This window comes from Mustela erminea, chromosome 2 (assembly GCF_009829155.1).
Source record: "Mustela erminea isolate mMusErm1 chromosome 2, mMusErm1.Pri, whole genome shotgun sequence".
NCBI classification, from domain to species: Eukaryota; Metazoa; Chordata; class Mammalia; order Carnivora; family Mustelidae; genus Mustela; species Mustela erminea.
In genome coordinates, this window is record NC_045615.1 from 142,638,120 (window position 1) to 142,657,425 (window position 19,306).

Sequence of the window (19,306 nt, forward strand, 5' to 3'; positions counted from 1 at the left end):
TGACAACTTTGGATTCATATGTGTTACAATGTAACTTCGTGTTCATATGTGTTTATAAACAAACTGAGGAGTAAACATTTTTAAAGTTACTAAGCACAGCATCTTCAAGGCTGCTTGTAAACTGTTCACCTTAAAAACATATTATTCACTCAAACCTGGAAACAGCCTGTCATTCACTGTTGTTTACAAGCCTATCTGAACAGTAGATCCTGATGAAAGAAAGCCAGTTTATTGTGTTAAGATAATTTAGATTGTGAAGTATATGGAGAGCAGTTTAACAACAAAAAATCCGTATACTTTTCAACCATTTTTTTTTTTTTTAAGGTTTTATTTGACAGAGATCACAAGTAGGCAGAGAGGCAGACAGAGCATGGGAAGCAGGCTCCCTGTCGAGCAGAGAGCCCGATTGCAAGGCTCCATTTCGGGACCTGGGATCATGACCTGAGCCGAAGGCAGAGGCTTTAACCCACTGAACCACCCAGGCACCCTTCAAACAATTTAAGAAATGTTAACACCACCTTTGAAAAGTCCCGTGGTTACCTAATTTGCCACATACAGGATCACTGGGGATGACCATTTTGTTTAGTTGTAGTTTTATTACCCATCATTATTAGTATCTATTTCCTGGTGGATTTACTAATTTAATCTCCAGGTAATTTTATTTAAGCGACGTGTAGCTGGAATTTAAAATACAGGAACTGTGCATGTTTCTCTTAAGCATCCTGGATATCGGCCTCTAGACCTTCCTTGTGGAATTAACACGGGTCGGAGGGCGGGAAGATAACGGACTTCACTTTCAGACTTGTGATAACTGGCCGGGAAACCTCTGGGACGCTCTGGGCGCTGGCTTCCAAAGCGTTCTTCGGATGGGAGACACGTGGGCCGGGCGGCCCTAGGATGATGTGGGGGAGGTGACACACCAGGAACTGGGTCGACTTGGAAGGCCTTTCTGAGACACTGCGCTCAGTACTAGGGAATCGGGGGCATTGTGCGACCTCCTGGGTCGCCTGGGGCGATTTTCCTACCCTGAAGATAAGTCCCACGGGCCTCTCCCAACTCTCGATGCTGGGCCTCCCCACCTCCCTGTGCTCAACGCTCCCTCTGGCTCTCCCCCTCTGTCCTCTCCCCCGCCCCGGGTTCGGCGAATCCGCGGCGCCGCAGACCCCCGCTAGCGGGCGTCAGATGCGCGGCGGCAGCCAGCGCGCCGGGGTACTGGCCTCGGCCGCGCGGTGACCGCGGGTGTTGTCTACGCCGCGTGGACCTACGTCTCCACCTTGCGTCCGCCACGGGGGCCACACCTGCCGGGACCCAGGACCCAGGACCCAGGATCCAGCGCGCGGGCGCGCGGATAGAGGAAATTAGGGCGGAGGGGATGGAGAAGGGAAAGGTGATGGAGAAGGGAAAGGTGATGGAGAAGGGGAAGGTGATGGAGAAGGGGAAGGCGGTGGAGAAGGGGAAGGTGATAGAGAAGGGGAAGGTGAATGAGAAGGGGAAGGTGAATGATAAGGGGAAGGTGATGAAGAAGGGGAAGGAGCCAGAGAAAGAGAAAATTCGGGAAAAAGGAAAAGAAGAGAAAAAGACGGAGGTGGAGAAGGAGAAAATTAAGGGGAGAGAGAAAGGAAAGGAGAAGAGTAACTGTAAGGAGGAGGAGAAGAGGAAAGAGCGGGAGACCGAGAAAGAGAAGGAACAGCTCAAGGGAAAAGAAGAGAAAGAGCAGAAGGACAACAGCGCCCTGACAAAGCCCCCGCTGGAGCCGCCGGTAAGGGACCGGGGCCTCGCCCGGCTCTCCAAGGCCATCGTGGACGGTCAGGCCCGAGCGCCGCCGGCTCTGTTACGTCCGAGGCCCCGACCCGCGCGGGAGGGACTCGGGTCTGGGTTTGAGGGCATTTCACTCTGTGGATGGAAGCGAGTGTGCCAAGCTTCCCAAGCCCGTCGCTGGCCCCTTCTCCCGGTCACCTGCCTTACCCTCAGCCCTAACCTGCCCCTGCGTCCCCCCGCCCACCCCCGGCGGGTGGTGCCGCGGTGAGGAAGAGGAGGGCGCGGTTGGTCCGCACCGGGCGGAAGCGGCCCTTCTCGCGCCGCATCTCCGGCCCGCGCTCCGCGGCACCGGCACGCATCCCGCCTCCCGCACCGACACCAGCCCCGAGCCCTCGCGGCCCTCGGACTCGGTCCCGCTGCTCTCCGTGGTGCGGGGTTCGCGAATTCGTGCACGTGCGTCCGAGGGCTGGACCTTCTCCGTGGTTACTGCTTCCATTGTTTTCCCACCACCAGCGCCCACGGGGGTGGTCGCAAAGTTTTAACGGACAGGTCCCAGGACCCAGGCACTGCAATCGCAAAAAGAAATGCTATGGGGGCGCCTGGGTGGCTCAGTGGGTTGAGGCGTCTGCCTTCGGCTCGGGTCATGGTGCCAGGGTCCTGGGATCAAGCCCCACGTCGGGCTCCCAGCTTAGCGCGGAGCCTGCTCCCCCCCTCCGCCCCCTCCCCATCCGCCTGCCGCTCTGCCCGCTTGTGATCTCTGTCAAATAAATAAAATCTTTAAAAAAAAAAAAAGAAGAAAGAAAGAAATACTATGACTACTTATATGAGGTACCTAGGGGAGTCAAAGTCGTAGAGCAGAACTGGTGGTTGCCTGAGGCTCTGAGGGGAGGGAGACTGTCTCAGCATTCTGAATGTATTTTAATACTACCGAATCGTATCCTTAATAATGGGTAAGACGGTATGTTTTATATTTTATTTATATTATATTTATGTGTATTTTACCACAGTGAAAAAATTGAGGGGGTGTAGGATAAAAAGAAAGAAAAAACTGGCACTGTTTGGATCAGCTTAATAAGCTTCTTGCTCCTGGAGTTCCTGAGCTCACAGGTGCTTTCTGGTTCTAAACAATTTGAATTGTTAACGGCGATTTGATCTCTGGTAAAACACAAACTATTATAGACCCATATATGGTTAAAATAATGACTATTGACAGGGAACAGTGGCGCTCAAAATCACAAATTATGTCAGAACTTTTGGTTTAACAATAATCCTAGCTTTCCTTAAGAGATGATCAACATGAGAAAGCATGTATTTTAGCATGTGTTTTGCCAAAAAATAAATAAATAAATAAATAAAGTGAAATGTAAGCAGTGACTGCAGAATTTCTAGACAGGATAGAGTAGGACAGCCATGTGGTTGGCAGGAGAGTAGGGAACCATTTTTACTCACAATATTTCCTAGGATCTCAGATACCATTATTTTGGCACCACTGAGAAAGAAAAAAAAAAATGCTGCCAATCAAAATATGACATACCCAGACACTTGGGTGGCTTAGTTGATTAAGAATCCAACTCTTGGGGCGCCTGGGTGGCTCAGTGGGTTGAACCTCTGCCTTCGGCTCAGGTCATGGTCTTGGGGTTCTGGGATCAAGCCTTGCATCGGGCTCTCTGCTCAGCGGGGAGCCTGCTTCCTCCTCTCCTCTCTCTGCCTGCCTCTCTGCCTACTTGTGATCTCTCTCTGTCAAATAAATAAATAGACAATCTTTAAAAAAAAAAAAAAGAATCCAACTCTTTTTTTTTTTTTAAAGATTTTATTTTTATTTGTCAGAGAGAGAGAGAGCGAGCACAGGCAGACAGAACGGCAGGCACAGACAGAGGGAGAAGCAGGCTCCCTGCCGAGCAAGGAGCCCGATGTGGGACTCGATCCCAGGACGCTGGGATCATGACCTGAGCCGAAGGCAGCTGCTTAACCAACTGAGCCACCCAGGCATCCCAAGAATCCAACTCTTGATGTCAGCTCAGGTCATGATCTCAGTGTCTTGAGATCAAGCCCGCCATGGGGCTCTGTGCTTAGCTAGGAGTCTTAAGATTCTCCCTTTTCCTTTGCCCCTTCCCCCAACCCTGCCCTCTCTCTATCTATCTCTCCAAAAAAAAAAAAAAAAAAAAAGACACACCATGAATTGTAAAACCCTCGTTTTGGAGATGTTAAAATGGAGGGAGGATTGCTTGTTGGAATTGATAAAGTATGTTGGGGTAGTCTTGAGTGGGCCGTTGGTGGAGACAGTAAGGGGGACACAATTCACACCCTACAGCAATTTCTTGGGCCCAAATCTGCTTTAGAGCATGCAGTTTAAATCATCCTATGAGATATTCTCTATCCATGAAGTCCTTCTTCCTCACCACCACACTTCCAGAATGATACTCTCATGCTTAGATGCAGATGAGAGGGAAATGGAGATGAAGATAGAAAATAACTATGGAAATACCATTTGCTTTAAGAGCCATCAAGAATTCCAAAAACAGGGCGCCTGAGTGGTTCAGGGGGTTAAGCCTCTGCCTTCAGCTCAGGGTCCTGGGATAGAGCCCCGCGTCAGGCTCTCTGCTCGGCGGGGAGCCTGCTTCCCTCCACCCCTGCCTGCCTCTCTGTCTACTTGTGATTTTTCTCTGTCAAATAAATAGATAAAATCTTAAAAAAAAAATTCCATAACACACATGTACTTTTTCTAATTCTTTTATTCACAAGACAGTTTTAATAAATTATGCTGTCTATACAAGACCCTACTAGACCAGATCTTCAAACATCTCACTTTCACATAGATCTTATTTTCAAAAGAAGAAAAAGTGGGATAGTGAAAAAAATTCACTTTTTACTAGAAAACCAGTCTAAATCTAACATCAACATTTAGTGTTCAAGTATAAATGTAAAAGATTATTGTTACTTCCAAACCAATGTAATTGAAGACAATTACTGGTGTTTTTGTGCATGAGAAACTTCTTCAGTAGGCAGTTTGGGAAATAGAATTGAGTTCCTGTGGGCAATTTGTATTGTTAGTCATTTATTACTGTTCACATTAAATTTTGTACCCTAAAAGTCACTTTTCTGAGCACTCTGAACTTTTCATACCAACCTGCCCTTCTTGTCTCTCAATCACTTGTTATAAAAATTTCTAAGTCTGCTTCTTTCTGAAGTTTATGTCAAGTTCAACAGGTTTTAACATCTGATTCTAAAATAAATGTTCATTTGTGATTGGAACCTGTTTAACAGTTTCTATAACCTTAGCCTTTTCATTAATCATGATACTTCTATTAAAAAGTATAAGAGGGGAAACTTCCCCTAGTCTATTATCTAGTTAGTGATCCAATTGGGAAAAGAAAACAGATCAATACTATGAGACTTCGGGTGCTTACATGCTGAATGGCATGTAGTGAGTGCATGAACCACAGATATCCCAAGATCCCAAACAACAAACTGAATTCTGTTTCAATCCGCAGTGGACATGAACTCAAGCAGCAAAGTGAAGATCGCATCCTGTGATCTATGGCACCGCGTATAAATCCTGTTATATTATGCAGTCTATATTTAATAGATTCATCACCACCATTCTAGGTGGGGGGTGTGATTAATACCACATAACTAATGGCTGATTATAAAATACAGACTGGTACGGCTTGTCCTAGTTCTATTAATTTTTTTTTTTTAAGTAAACTCTATACCCAACATGGGGCTTGAAATCACGACCCCAAGACCAAGAGTCCCATGCTCTACCAACAGAGCCAGCCAGGTGCTCCTAGACATATTAATGTTTCATGAATTTTTGTTCTGGTTTACAATTCCACAATTATTATTGGGTCCTACCACAGGCAGGCACACTGCCAGGAGCCAGGGAAACAAGCCCCTGGTTGCATGAGTTTATTGATTGGTCTTTTGTTTTCACAGGAGAAAAATAAGCAGATCCTTGTGTTGGGCCTGGATGGAGCAGGAAAGACCAGCGTTCTGCACTCTCTAGCTTTAAACAGAGTCCAGCACAGCGTGGCACCCACCCAAGGTTTCAATGCAGTATGCATCAACACCGAGGATAGCCAGATGGAGTTTCTGGAGAGTAAGCCTGCTTTCTCATTAGTAACAGGATAGGCTTATCTTGTTATACCTTAAGCCAGACCTATTGTTAGCATCATTGTACCCTTATGAAAAGTCACACTGGGTCAGGTTTGCCTACGGTTTTAGAATGCGTATGTAGTTTAATAGTTCAGTGTGGAGGAAATCACTTCCTTTTCTTGTTTCCTCCTTTTTTCAGTGCTGGTATGAGAGGGAGTGGCAAGGAAGGCTACAGCACCCCCTCCTATAATATGCTCTCAATTCCCTCACTACCCCAAGAAACATTCAATCTAAGTAAATACAGCAAATACACATACTTCCTTCTCTGAAAAAGCCCCAAATCTCTTTTTGTAACCAGAGGGCAGCCCAGAAGTCTCTATGCTAAAGTAATTCTGGGGTCACCCCCTCTCGAGATCGTGTTGTTCCCCAAAGTTGCATTATATTCAGTTCTTTACATTTTCTCCTTGGATGATTTATCCATCCTATTGGCCTTAAAAAATACCATCTCTGTGTTAATGACACCCAGATTTATCCATCCCAGATTTATCTATCCAACCCAACCATAAATCCAATCCAGCCTAAAATGGTCGAGACAAAGTGCTTGCTTTATCTCCATTACTGTTCCTTTCCCTATAATCTACTGGTCCGTAAATGGTTCCTTAGCTATCGTGTTACCAGCCAGAAAAAATAGGAGTCACCCTTGATGTCTCCTTTTGTACCCCCAACTCTAGTCCACAAATAAAACACTATGAGTTTTCTACCTCTAAACAAAGCTGGAATTCATCAGTTCATCAGTTACATCTTTTCCTACTGCACTTATGTCAGCTGGAACCTACACCGTCTCTCCCTTAGATTACTGTAATCACCTTTTAATTTTTCCTTTCAGTTACAGAAAGAAAGTATGGGCAGAGAAACTGGTCAACGTGTAGGCAAATCTTTCAGCTAACAACATTATCTGGAATACAAGTTTTAATTCATTCAGAAGCTATAGAAGAGATAATAATTTTAACCAAATAGATAGCTAGGAAAATAGTCTCAAAATATAAAAAGTGAAAAGAAAGGAAGGAAGGAAACAAAGGAATGAAAAGAAAGGGAGAATCTAATTAGGGGAAGAAATGGACATATCTACCATTGGAGTGAGGTATTTTCAACATATTGTCAAATTATTAAAATCAAAGAGGAAAAAAATCAACAAGGATACAGAGAATGTGAACACAACCAACAAGTTTCATCCAATGGACAATATAAGATTGTTCAATTAGACAATTTTAGCTACATCCCAAAGCTAAAATACATGTTCCTCTCAAAGATTCATGTAATATTTATCAAAATTGACCACCTGGTAGACCATACAACAGGTGTTAATAAATTTTTCAGAGAAGGGGCATCATACAAACCATGTTCTTTGAATACATTGCAATTAAGTTAGAAGTTAATAACAAAAAGATGAAAATCCCAATATAGGTGAAATGTGATGGTATCACACACAGACACACAAAAATGAGGAACAACCCAAATGTTCATTCATGCTTAAACTAAATATGTTGAAACCATATGAATTACTTAGAAGATTACACAATATTCTTTTTAAAAGTTAGTAACACAAAATGCTTTATTTAGGGAATTAGCCTAGCTAATTCAAACAAAGAACAGACAAATCAAGGCCCTTTCCCAGAAGTATTTTAAATGTTTTTGTTAAGTTTCTAAAACAAGGGTCTTCAAACTTTTTCTGTAAAGGGCTAGGTAGTAAATAATTTAGGCTTTGGGGGCCACATGGTCTCTAGGCAGCCACTAAACTCTGTTGCACCGTGGAAGCAGCCACAGACAATACAGACAATACGTGGCAAGTCCACGATTGTGTTCCGATAAACTTTTATTTGTAGACAATGAAATCCAAATATGATACTTTTACATGTCATGAAATGTTATTTTTTCTCTCCCCCCGCAGCATTTAAAGATGTAAAATCCATTCTCTGTTCCTGTGCTTCCAAAAATAGGCCGTGGGCCAGATTTAGACTGCGGGCCATAGTTTGCCAGCCTCTGTTCTAGGAGAAAAATAAAAACTAAATCCATTGTGTATATATTATTATCATTGCCAGAAACTTTCTTCTGGGAAGAATCAGTGGAATGAAATAATCCAAAGGCATTTTCTTTCTTTAATGCCCACAGGATCCTATTAAATCTTAGTGCAGTGTTAAGAGGAGAAATTAGTTCTGGGATTTTGATAAAGGAAAAAGACTGTGCAAGTGAGTCTGGCCAGGGAATTCGTCTATTTGAAACTTATTTTGGAGAAAGGTGTGTTTTAACCTACCACCCTGAATTATTTTAGTGACATACTCCCATTTTCTGAGCTCAACTGTTAGGCGGTGGCCCCCATGGCCGCTCTGTGTTACAGGGCAGGGGGCATCCACTGTATTCATGGTAGTATCTAGTCTTTATGCTGAGTCTTTGTGTCCCAGAATGATTGAACCACTTATGGAGGGTAAATATTTCCAGCAGCCACTTCCCTAGTAACATGCCTCTGGTCATTCTCAGAATTGGATACACTCTGACACAGTGGCATTTTATCAGAACACCTGTCCAGTGTTTGGAAATTATCTAAGAGGGTCTTTCCTGCCTTCTCAGCAGCTGCTTCTGCTATGTTTTTGGCATATTTTTTCTCTGCTGTTCTCTGTAGTTGGTGGCAGTGAACCTTTCCGTTCCTATTGGGAAATGTACCTATCCAGAGGATTGCTGCTGATCTTTGTGGTGGACTCAGCTGATCACAACAGATTACCTGAAGCCAAGAAACACCTTCATCAATTAATTGAAACAAACCCAATCCTTCCTCTGGTTGTGTTTGCAAACAAACAGGTAAAAATCGGGGCAACTCTAAGTTTCACTTAATAGTTTTATTATTACTTAAAGAAATAGAAATGTCTACTTTTAATAGCTAGATATTTAACAATATGCTATATATGCAGTTTAGTTTAGACTTATAAGATCTATTGGATTATAAACTCCTTGAAAATAAAAACCATTATCTTTGTGTCCCTTATACTGGACAAGCATAGTAGAAATGCAACAAATATGCGTTGAATTTAATTCAGTAAACATTTACTGGTGGTTGAATTGATTTCAACAAAATATTTGAGCATCTACAATACATAAAGGAATAGTTTGCTTTAGATCAATTAGCCTGACCTGAATTTATTACACACACATAAAAAATATTAAACAAACAACTCTGGAGAAACTGGAACCCTGTACAGTGTCGTTGGGTATGTAAAATGGTGCAGCCACTTTAGAAAACAGTATGGCAGTTCCTTAAAAAAAAAAAAATTAAAAATAGAATTTGCATATCCAGCAATTCCACATCTGGGTGTATACTCAAAAGAATTGAAAGCAGGAACATGAACAGATACTCATCCATCCATATTCACAACAGAATTATTCACAATAGTCAAAAGGTAGAAGCAACCCAAGTGTCCCTCTGTGGGTGAATGGATAAATAAAACACGATACATACAGACAATTCAGCCTTAGAAAAGGAAATTCTGGCACATGCTGTGATATGGATAAGCCTTGTGGACCTTATGCTAAGAGAAATAACCCAGCAAGAAAACAACAAATATCATATGATCCCACTTTCATGAGGTACCTGGAGTAGTCAAGTTCATAGAGACAGAAAATAAATGAGAGGTTACAAGGGAATGGGAGGAGAGGAGAAAGAGGAGTCATTGTTGAACGGGTCCGGGGTTTATACTAGCGATGGTTGCCTTGGGTTTGGGGAGGGAGAAATGGGAGTTACTGCTTTGTGGGTACAGAGTTGCAGTTTTGCAAGATGAAGAGACTTCTGGAGGTGGACCGTTGCACAGAAGGGTGAATGTACTCAACTGTGCTCTCATGCATGGTTAAGACGATCAGTTTTGTTATGTGTATTTTACCACAATAAAAAAAGTTAAAAATACTAAACATCTACAGCATTGTAATAGTAAAAGCCCCTCTTTCTTCTTTTTTTTAATTTATGTTTTATTTTCAACATAACAGTATTCATTATTTTTGTAAAGCCCCTCTTCCAATTGCTTTAAGATAGCCAGTCATTAGGGAACTTAATTGTCCCGCCACTTCTGAGGGTGAATGTCTTAATGGCAGTAAACTAAGTAATTACAAACGACCACCTAAAGGAATCTATGTTCCAGTCCAGCACAGAAGCTAGTCCTGCAGATTTTATTTAAAAGAGGAGCTTTTGTTTTGTTTTGTTTTGTTTTAAACGGGAGCATCTTACATACCATAAACTACAAAGGCCATGATACATGCAAGTGAGCTCTATAGTATCCCATTGCATGAATATACCACATTTTTACTACTTTCATTCTGGGTGTTTGGGTTATTTCTAATGGTTTATTATTATAAACAGTGTTACAGTGAATCTTCATGTATGTGTCTCCTTGTAGATATGTATCAACATTTCTCTAGTGCATACATCTAAAAGAGAAATTGCTGTGTTTTCAGATTTGTACATAATCAGCTTTACTAGATCTTACCAAGCTGCTTTCCAAAGATATTGCACCAATTTACTCTCCAGAGAGCAGAATATGACAGATTTTAGCAGCTCCACGTCCATTTCAGTACTTGGTATTGTCAACCTTTTTCATTTTTGCCAGTCTGATGGAGCTGAAATTTTATCCTATTATTCTAATTTGCATTTCCCTAATTACTAGTTCAGCTTCAACATCTTTTCAGATGTGCATTGGTTATTAGTTTCAAATTCGTTTCATTCTTTGAAACTCATTTCCACATCTGTGGATTGTCTTTTATTTATTTATTTTTAGAGACAGAGAGCAAGTGAGAGAGAGGGGAGGGGCAGAAGGAGAGGCAGAAAAAGAATCTCAAGCAAGCTCCATGCCCGGTGCAGAACCCAACATGGGGCTTGATCCCACGACCCCAAGATCATGACCTGAGTGGACGTGAAGAGTTGGTCACTCTACTGACTGAGCTACCCAGGCACCCCTGTGAATTTTCTTTTAATATCTCTTCCCAAATTTCTATTAGGTTGTTTATCTTTTCTTATTTGAGTTGTAGAAATCTTTCCTATCCTTCAGAAAAATAATCCTTTATTACTTGTAGGCGTTCTGTGTGTCTTCCTCAGCAACTTGTTGACTATTATTTTACTTTGCTTATGGTTATCTTCTTTATACATAGCTTTCCATTTGTTTTTTTAAATGACATTTAAAAAAATGTATTTTCATTCCAGTGAACATAGAGCAATAGATATTACTTTCAGGTGTATGATGCGGTAATTCAGTAGTTTCAAATATTACTCAGTGTGCATCAAGGTAGGTATAATCTTAATTGTCTTCACCTATTTCACCCAGCCCCCAACTCACCTCCTGTCTGGAAACTGTTCTCTATAGTTAAGAGTATATTTTGGGGGGGTGTCTCTTTTTCTTTCCTTTGTTTCTCTTGTATCTTAAATTTCATATGGTATTTTTCTTTCTCTCACTGGCTTATTTCAGTTAGCATTGTACTCTGTAGATCCATCCATGTTGTTGCAAATGGCAAGATCTCCTTCTTTTTTACGGCTGAGTAATATTCCTCTGTGTGTGTGTACGTGTGTGTGTGTCTGTGTGTGTGTGTGTGTTACATCTTGTTTAGCCATCTATTGATGGATACTTGGATTGCTTCCATACTTTGACAGTTGTAAATTATGCTTCAGTATACATAGGGGTGCATATATCCCTTTGAATTAGTGTTTCTTTATTCTTTGGGTATTCCAGTAGTGTGATTACTGGATTATAGGGTAGTTCTATTTTTTTATTTAAAGTAAACTTTATACCCAGTGTGGGGCTCAAACTCATGACTTTGAGCTCAAGGGTCATTTGCTCTACTGACTGAGCCAGCCAGGCATTCCAGGATAGTTCTATTTTTACTCCTTTTTTTTTTTTTTTAAAGGTTTTTAAATTATTTATTTGACAAGATCACAAGTAGGCAGAGAGAAGGAGGAAGCAGGCTCCCTGCTGAGCAAAGAGTCCGATGCGGAGCTCAATCCCAGGACCCTGGGATCATGACCCGAGCCAAAGGCAGAGGTTTTAACCCACTGAGCCACCCAGATGTCCCTATTTTTACTCTTTTGAGGAACTCCATACTATTTTCCACAATGGCTGCACCAGTTTATATTCCCACCAACAGTACATGAGGCTTCTTTTTTTCCCCATTCTTGCCAATACTTGTTATTTCTTGTGGTTTTGATTTTAGCCATTCTGAAAGGTGTGAGGTGATAACTCATTGTAGTTTTGATTTGCATTTCTCTGATGATGAGTGAATGTGTTGAGAGCATCTTTTCATGTGTCTCTTGGCCATTTGTATGTCTTTTTTAGAAAACATCCGTTAATGTCTTCTGTCCATTTTTTAATTAGATTATTTGTTTTTTTGTGTTTTAAGTTGTGTAAGTTCTTTATATATTTTGGATACTAATTCTTTACGGGATATGTCATTTGTGAATATCTTCTTCCATTCAGTAGGTTATCTTTTAATTTTGTTGTGTGTTGTTTTTGCTGTGGAGGAGCTTTTTATTTTTGTGTAGTTCCAATAGTTTATTTTTGCTTTTGTTTGCCTTACCTTGGCAGATATATCTAGAAAGATGTTGCTATGGCCAGTTTCAGAGTAATTGCTGCCTGTGCTATCTTCTAGGATTTTTATGGTTTCAGGTCTCACATTTAGGTCCTTAATCCATTTTTAGTTGGCTTTTGTGTATGTATAAGAAAATGGTCCAGTTTCATTCTTTTGCATGTTGCTCTCTAGTTTTCCCAACACTATTTGTTTTTCCCATTGCATATTCTTGCCTCCTTTATCCTAGATTAATTGATCATGTAATTTTGAGTTTATTTCTGGGCTTTGTACTCTGTTCTGTTGATCTGTGTCTGTTTTTGTGCCAGTACCATACTGTTTTGATTACTACAGCTTTGTAGTATAACTTCAAGTCTAGAATTGTGCTACCTCCAGTTTTGTTTATCTTTTTCAAGATTGCTTTGGCTTTTGGGGGGTCTTGTAGTTCAATACAAATTCTATAATTGTTCTAGTTCTGTGGAAAATGCTGTTGGTATTTGGTAGCTATCGCATTAAATCTGTATACCACTTTGGGTTGTATAGATATTTTAACAATATTTGTTCTTCTAATGCATGAGCATGTGATGTCTTTCCATTTCTTTGTATTGTCTTCAGTTTCTTTCAACAAAGTTTTATACTTTTCAGAATACAGGTCTTTTGCCTCCCTGGTTAGGTTTATTCTTGGGTATTTTATTATTTTTGGTGCAGTTAATAAATGAGATATTTTCCCCCTTGATTTCTCTTTCTGCTCCTTCATTATTAATGTATAGAAATGCAAAGATTTCTGTACATTGATTTTGTATCTTGCAACTTTGCTGAATTCATTTATCAGTTGTAATAGTTTTTTGGTGGAGTCTTCAGGGTTTTCTATAGTGTCATGACATCTGCAAATACTGAAAGTTTGACTTCTTGCTTACTGATTTGGAAGCCTTTATTTCTTTTTCTTGGCTGATTGCTGTGGCTAGGACGTCCAGTACTATGTTGAATAAAAGTGGTGAGAGCGGACATCCTTGTGTTGTTCCTTACCTTAGGGAAGAACTCTCAGTTTTCCCCCATTAAGTATGATGTTAGCTGTGGGTTTTTAATATATGGCCTTTATTATGCTGAAGTATGTTCTCTCTAAACCTACTTTGTGGAGGGTTTTTATCATGAAAGGATTAATTACCTTGTCAAATATTTTTCTGCAACTGTTGAAAAGATCATATGGTTTTTATCCTTTCTTTTATCGATGTGATGTATCATGTTGCTTGATTTGCAATTATTGAACCACTCTAGCATCCCTGGAATAAATCCCACTTGATCATGATGAATATTTTTTTAATGTATTGTTGGATTTGGTTTGCTAATATTTTGTTGAGAATTTTTGCATCTATGTTCATCAGAAGTATTGGCTTGTAGTGCTCTTTTTTTGTGGTGTCTTTCTCTGGTTTTGGTATCAGTGTAATGCTGGTCTCATAGAATGAATCTGGAAGATTTCCTTCCTCTTTTTTGAAATATTTTGAGAAGAATAGGTATTAACTCTTCTTTAAATATTTGGTAGAATTCGTTTGCAAAGCCATGTGGTGTGGACTTTTGTTTGTTGGGAATTTTTTGATTACTGATTCAACTTTGTTCCTGGTAATTGGTCTGTTCAAATTTTATTTCTTCCTAATTCAGTTTTGTCAGGTTATATGTTTCTAGGAATTTATTTATTTATTTTTTTAGTATCCATGTCATTTACTTCTGCACCAATCTTTATTATTTCCTTCCTTCTGCTAGTTTGTGGTTTTGTTTGTTCTTCTTTTTGTAGCACCTGAATGTGTATGGGTAGGTTGTTTATCTGAGATTTTTCTTGCTTTTTGAGGTAGGCTTGTATTGCTATAAACTTCCCTCTTAGAACTGCCTTTGCTATGTCCCAAAGATTTTGTACCTTGTATTTCCATTTTCGTCTTTCTTCATGTAATTTTTGATTTCTTGGTTGACCCACTCATTGTTTAGGAGCATGTTATTCAGCCTCCATCTATTTGTGCTCTTTCCAGATTTTTCTTGTGATTGATAACTAGTGTCATAACATTGTGATCAGAAAAGAATGCATGGTAAGTGAGTGAAAGAGAGAGAAAGAGTGCATGCAATGAGTTGGGGGGAGGGGCAGAGGGAGAAACAGACTCCTGCTGAGCGGGGAGCCAGGCATGGGGCAGGCTCCCTGGGACTCCAGGATCATGACCTGAGCCAAAGGCTGATGCTTAACTGACTGAGCCATACAGGCACCCCTTCCTCCTCCTTCTCCTTCTCCTCCTCCTCCTCCACCTCCTTCTCCTCCACCTCCTTTTCCTTCTTCTTCTAAAGTAAACTCTACATCCAATGTGGGGCTCCAACTTATGACGCTGTGATGAAGAGCTCCATGCTCTACTGACTGACCTACCCAGGCACCCTATCCATAATGTGCTTTTATGACTACAAGGAACCCTCTTTTTAATCCAACATTTTCCTCATATTTTCTTCCTCTCCAATTCCATCATTAATTTATTACCTTGAGACATTGCACACAGGTTTACTGGATCTATTAACACTGTTCAAATGTCACTACAGGCTCTAAGAATAAGTAAATTCTGATCTCAGACAGGCAATATATTGGGATGACCAATATCTAGAAATGTAATCAACTGCAACCAGATGCCACCAGAAACATTTTTCTAGATATGTCCTGAGGCAAGGGAAATAAAAGCAAAAATAAACTGTTGGGACTACATTAAAATAAAAAGCTTCTGCACACCAAAGGAATCCATCAACAAAACAAAAAGGCAAGGGGCACCTGGGTGGTTCAGTGGGTTAAGCAGTTAAGTGGCTGCCTTTGGCTCAGGCCGTGATCCTCGGTCCAGTTTTGGAATGGAGCCCCACGTTGGCTTCCTGCTCAGTGGGGAGCCTACTTCTCCTTCTCCTCTGCTGCTTCCCCTTGCTCGTGGTCTCTCTATCTCTCTCTCAAATAAACAAGTAAAATCTTTTTAAAAGGCAAATACTGGGACACCTGGGTGGTTCAGTCAGTTAAAAGTGGCTACCTTCAGCTCAGGTCATAATCCTGGGGTCCTGGGATTGAGTCCCACATCAGGCTCCTTGCTCAGTGGGGAGCCTGCTTCTCCCTCTCCCTCTGCCCCTGCTCATGTGCACTGTCTCTCACTCTCTCCCTCCCTCTCCCTCTGTCAAATAAATAAATAAAATCTTTTAAAAAAATAAAATAAATAATAAAGAAGGCAAATACTGACTGGGAATAAATATTTGCAAATGATGTATCTGATAAGGACTTAATATGCAAGATATGTAGAGAACTTACCCAACTCAATATTCAAAAAGCAAATAACCCAATTAAAAAATATGTAGGAGATACAATGAACAGACATTTCTCCAAAGAAGATATACAGATGTCTGACACATGAGAAAGATGCCCAACACCATTAATCATCAGAAAAATGTAAATTGAAACCACAATGAGATATCACTTTATACCTGTCAGAATGGCTAGAATCAAAAAGACAAGAAATAGCAAGTGTTGGTAAGGATGTGAAAAAAGGACTTCTGTCCATTGTTGACAAGAAAGTAAATTGGTACAGGCACTGTGGAAAACAGGATTGTGTGTCCTCACAAAATTGAAAACAGAAATACCATTATGATCCAATAATTCCACTACTGAGTATTTACCCCCCAAAAAACTTAAATACCATTTCGAAAAGGTATATGCATCTCTGTGTTTATTGGAGCATCATTTACAGTAGGTAAGATAAGGAAGTAACTCAAGTGTCCATTAACAGGTAAATGGATAAAGAAGATGTAGCATATATACACATACTGGAGCATTACTCACCATAAAAAGAATGAGATCTTGCCATTTGTGAGAACAGGGGTGGACCTAGAGATTATTATGCTAAGTGAAATGAGAAAAATACCATATGCTTTCACTTATATGTGGAATCTAGACAACAAAGGAACAAACAAAACAAGAAGGAAAAATAGACCAATAAGTACAGAGAACAAATTGGTGGGTGCCGGGGGAAAAGCGGAAGGGGGGTGGGCAAAAAGGAGTGAAAGTGGGGAGCACCTGGGTGGCTCAGTGGATTGGGCCTCTGCCCTTGGCTCAGGTCATGATCTCGGGGTCCTGGGATTGAGCCCCACATTGAGCTCTCTGCTCAGCAGGGAGCCTGGTTCTCCCTCTCTCTCTGCCTGTCTCTCTACCTACTTGTGATCTCTCTGTCAAACAAATAAAAATTAAAAAAAAAAAAGAGTGAAAGAGAATGGGAGGTACAGGCTTCCAGTTATGGAATAAATAGGTCACTGAGATGAAAGGTACAGCATATACAATGGCATATGCTGAATATAGTCAGTGGTATCGTAATAGCATTGTATGGTGAGGGATGGTAACTACAATTACGGTGAACGTAGAATAACATACGGGGTTGTCAAATTATTATGTTGTACACCGAAAACTAATGTAACTGTGTGTCAACTATACTTCAATAAAAAAATCGATCCTATTGAAAATGATTTGGATAAATAAAAAAGAAATGGAAAAAATAGGAGCATATTGACTACAGTGTTTGGAAAATTGATTAAGATATTAGAATGGTTTAACTTCATTCCAGAAATTCTTTCTTGATGATAGCTCATAACTGCTGATACAATTCTGCTGCCCTTTATTTTTCTCTCTCTCATTTTTTTGGTAAGTAATCTCTATACCCAATAGGGGGCTCACACTCAAAACCCCAAGATCAGAAGTTGCATGCTCTACCAACTAAGCCAGATAGATGCCCCACTGTTGGTATAATTCTGATTAAAATATTTATATTCAGACAACCACTGGGATCATAATAATGGGGTAACAATATCCTTTACATTAAAATGAAGGTGAGATCATTGAGAGCAATAAATGAGAATAATAAATGTATCTATCCAAAAGGATTGCAAAATAACCAGCTCTTTCCTATGCTCTTTCTATTCGGGTTGAAGGATCTCGAAGCAGCCTATCGTATTACAGATATCCATGAAGCTTTGGCATTGTCTGAGGTGGGAAATGACAGGAAGATGTTCTTGTTTGGAACCCAAGTGACTGAGAACGGCTCAGAAATACCCTCCGTTATGCAAGATGCCAAAGACTTGATTGCACACCTGGCTGCAGATATGCAGTGACCACGCCCAGACCCACTGTGCAGCTGTCAATCTAAATCTCACTGGGGACTGTTGAGTGACAGGTTTGAAGCCGAAGGTTTCCTCTGTCAAATAAAAAAATAAGCCATTTCCTATTTTCTTAATGCATGACATATATACAAAGATAATGTTAATTGATTAAGAGCCTCTCTGTGTTTAGATTTTAAACTTTGAAAGTATCAGTAAAATAATATATTTGGGGGGATTTGGATTTTCAGCAACAAAATTAAAGTGAACATTAGTAAGCATTCAAACCATTTGTAGTTTTTCGATGGCATGAGATTTATAGTAAAATATTTTAATAAACTACCTACCTCTTCTCAAGTAAAAATCCAGGTGCCTTTCCTTAAAAAGATTCACTTAATACTGTAAGGAAAGAAATATCAGGATAAGGCAATGAGAAAAGTAAGCACTATCAGATATACATAGAAATAGAAATTAATAGCATTTAGAAAGATTTAGAAAAGACTTCTCTTTCAAGAGCCTGATATATACTAGAACAGGAGGGAACACTGAGGATTTGATTTTTAAATACTTGAATTTTGCTCTTATACAAAGATAAGCTTTCTTCACTAGAAATATTTTATGATAACTTTGTTCATCTACAAACATGATATAAATCCAATTTTTAAATTTAGTGTCTTGTTTTGATTTTAAAAAAGAAACAACAAACAAAGAGTGCCTGGGTGGCTCAGGTGTTTAAGCAACTGTCTTTGGCTCCGGTCTTGATCCCAGTGTCCTGGGGTGGAGTCCCACATCAGGCTCTCTGCTCAGCGGGGAGCCTGCTTCTCCCTCTCCCACTTGCCCTGCTTGTGTTCCCTCTCTCATTGTGTCTCTGTCAAATAAATAAATAAATAAATATCTTTAAAAAACAAAAAAAGGACTTCAGTTTCTAGTCAGTATGTAAGACGCTTGGAAGCTGCCCCTCCATTCTAACAAGTAAAAAGCTAAATAGACTAAAAATCAACAACTCTTCTAAGATCCATAAGAGAGATGAGGACACAGGGCAAACTCCTGCCCCTGAGACTGAAGAAACCAATACGAGAATACGGAGAGTAACAATTTACTGAAGCAAAGCTTCATGAGTGGAAACCAACTGTGGGAACCGGTGCCAGGGTGGGAAAACCAGAACTGTGATTGACGAATTGCTGGAGGTTCAGATGGATGACTATGAGTAAAAAACTCCAGGGAATCCAGGCATAGTGGGGTCCCTACAATTTTGTGAGTCTCAGCTGCAGGAGCTTGATGAGGTTCCCACAGCAAATATCAGAGAAAAATCCCCTGGTGCTTCCAGAAGAGGGAAGAAAAATATTCCAAAGCACTCTTTCTTTATTAACAAGGCCTGTCTTCACTGAAAACTAGTTAACCAGAACCTAACTTCCTGAGGTATTATCAAACCCTAACCTGGGGAAGAGAAATACCCAACTCCAGCCCATTCTAGGCATTTTGTCCCACATAAGCAAAGAAGACGACAAAGGCAGATACGTGAAGTTCACAGTCCAGAGGCACAGGCTCACTAAAAGACTAAGACCAATCACAGGACTGCGGAACACTTCTCCCTTCCACACCTCACTACCACATTACTGAAGGTCTGTTTGTAGCAGTTTCTTTTACTTAGTACATCATTCTTGGCTATCAAGGAAAAATTATAAAACTTACATAAAGCCAGTGGGTTGGTTGGTTGACTGTCTGA

The 19,306-nt window shown here is 40.5% G+C and overlaps 1 protein-coding gene across 1 annotated transcript; it reads left to right on the plus strand.

Moving 5' to 3' along the window:
- The first annotated feature begins 1,040 nt into the window (after positions 1–1,040).
- On the plus strand, positions 1,041–18,298 carry ARL9 (ADP ribosylation factor like GTPase 9). The gene is made up of 4 exons (XM_032334394.1): positions 1,041–1,759; positions 5,695–5,857; positions 8,531–8,706; positions 17,416–18,298. The coding sequence occupies exons 1-4, from the start codon at positions 1,373–1,375 to the stop codon at positions 17,593–17,595; spliced, it is 906 nt and encodes a 301-aa protein (XP_032190285.1). The 5' UTR covers positions 1,041–1,372; the 3' UTR covers positions 17,596–18,298.
- The last annotated feature ends 1,008 nt before the right edge of the window (positions 18,299–19,306 follow it).

Coding starts and splice junctions, on each gene's coding strand:
- ARL9 (XM_032334394.1), top strand. CDS start 1,373: ATGGAGAAGGGAAAGGTGATGGAGAAGGGAAAGGTGATGGAGAAGGGG. Junction 5,858..8,530: donor CCAGATGGAGTTTCTGGAGA/GTAAGCCTGCTT, acceptor TGTTCTCTGTAG/TTGGTGGCAGTGAACCTTTC. Junction 8,707..17,415: donor TTGTGTTTGCAAACAAACAG/GTAAAAATCGGG, acceptor TTCGGGTTGAAG/GATCTCGAAGCAGCCTATCG.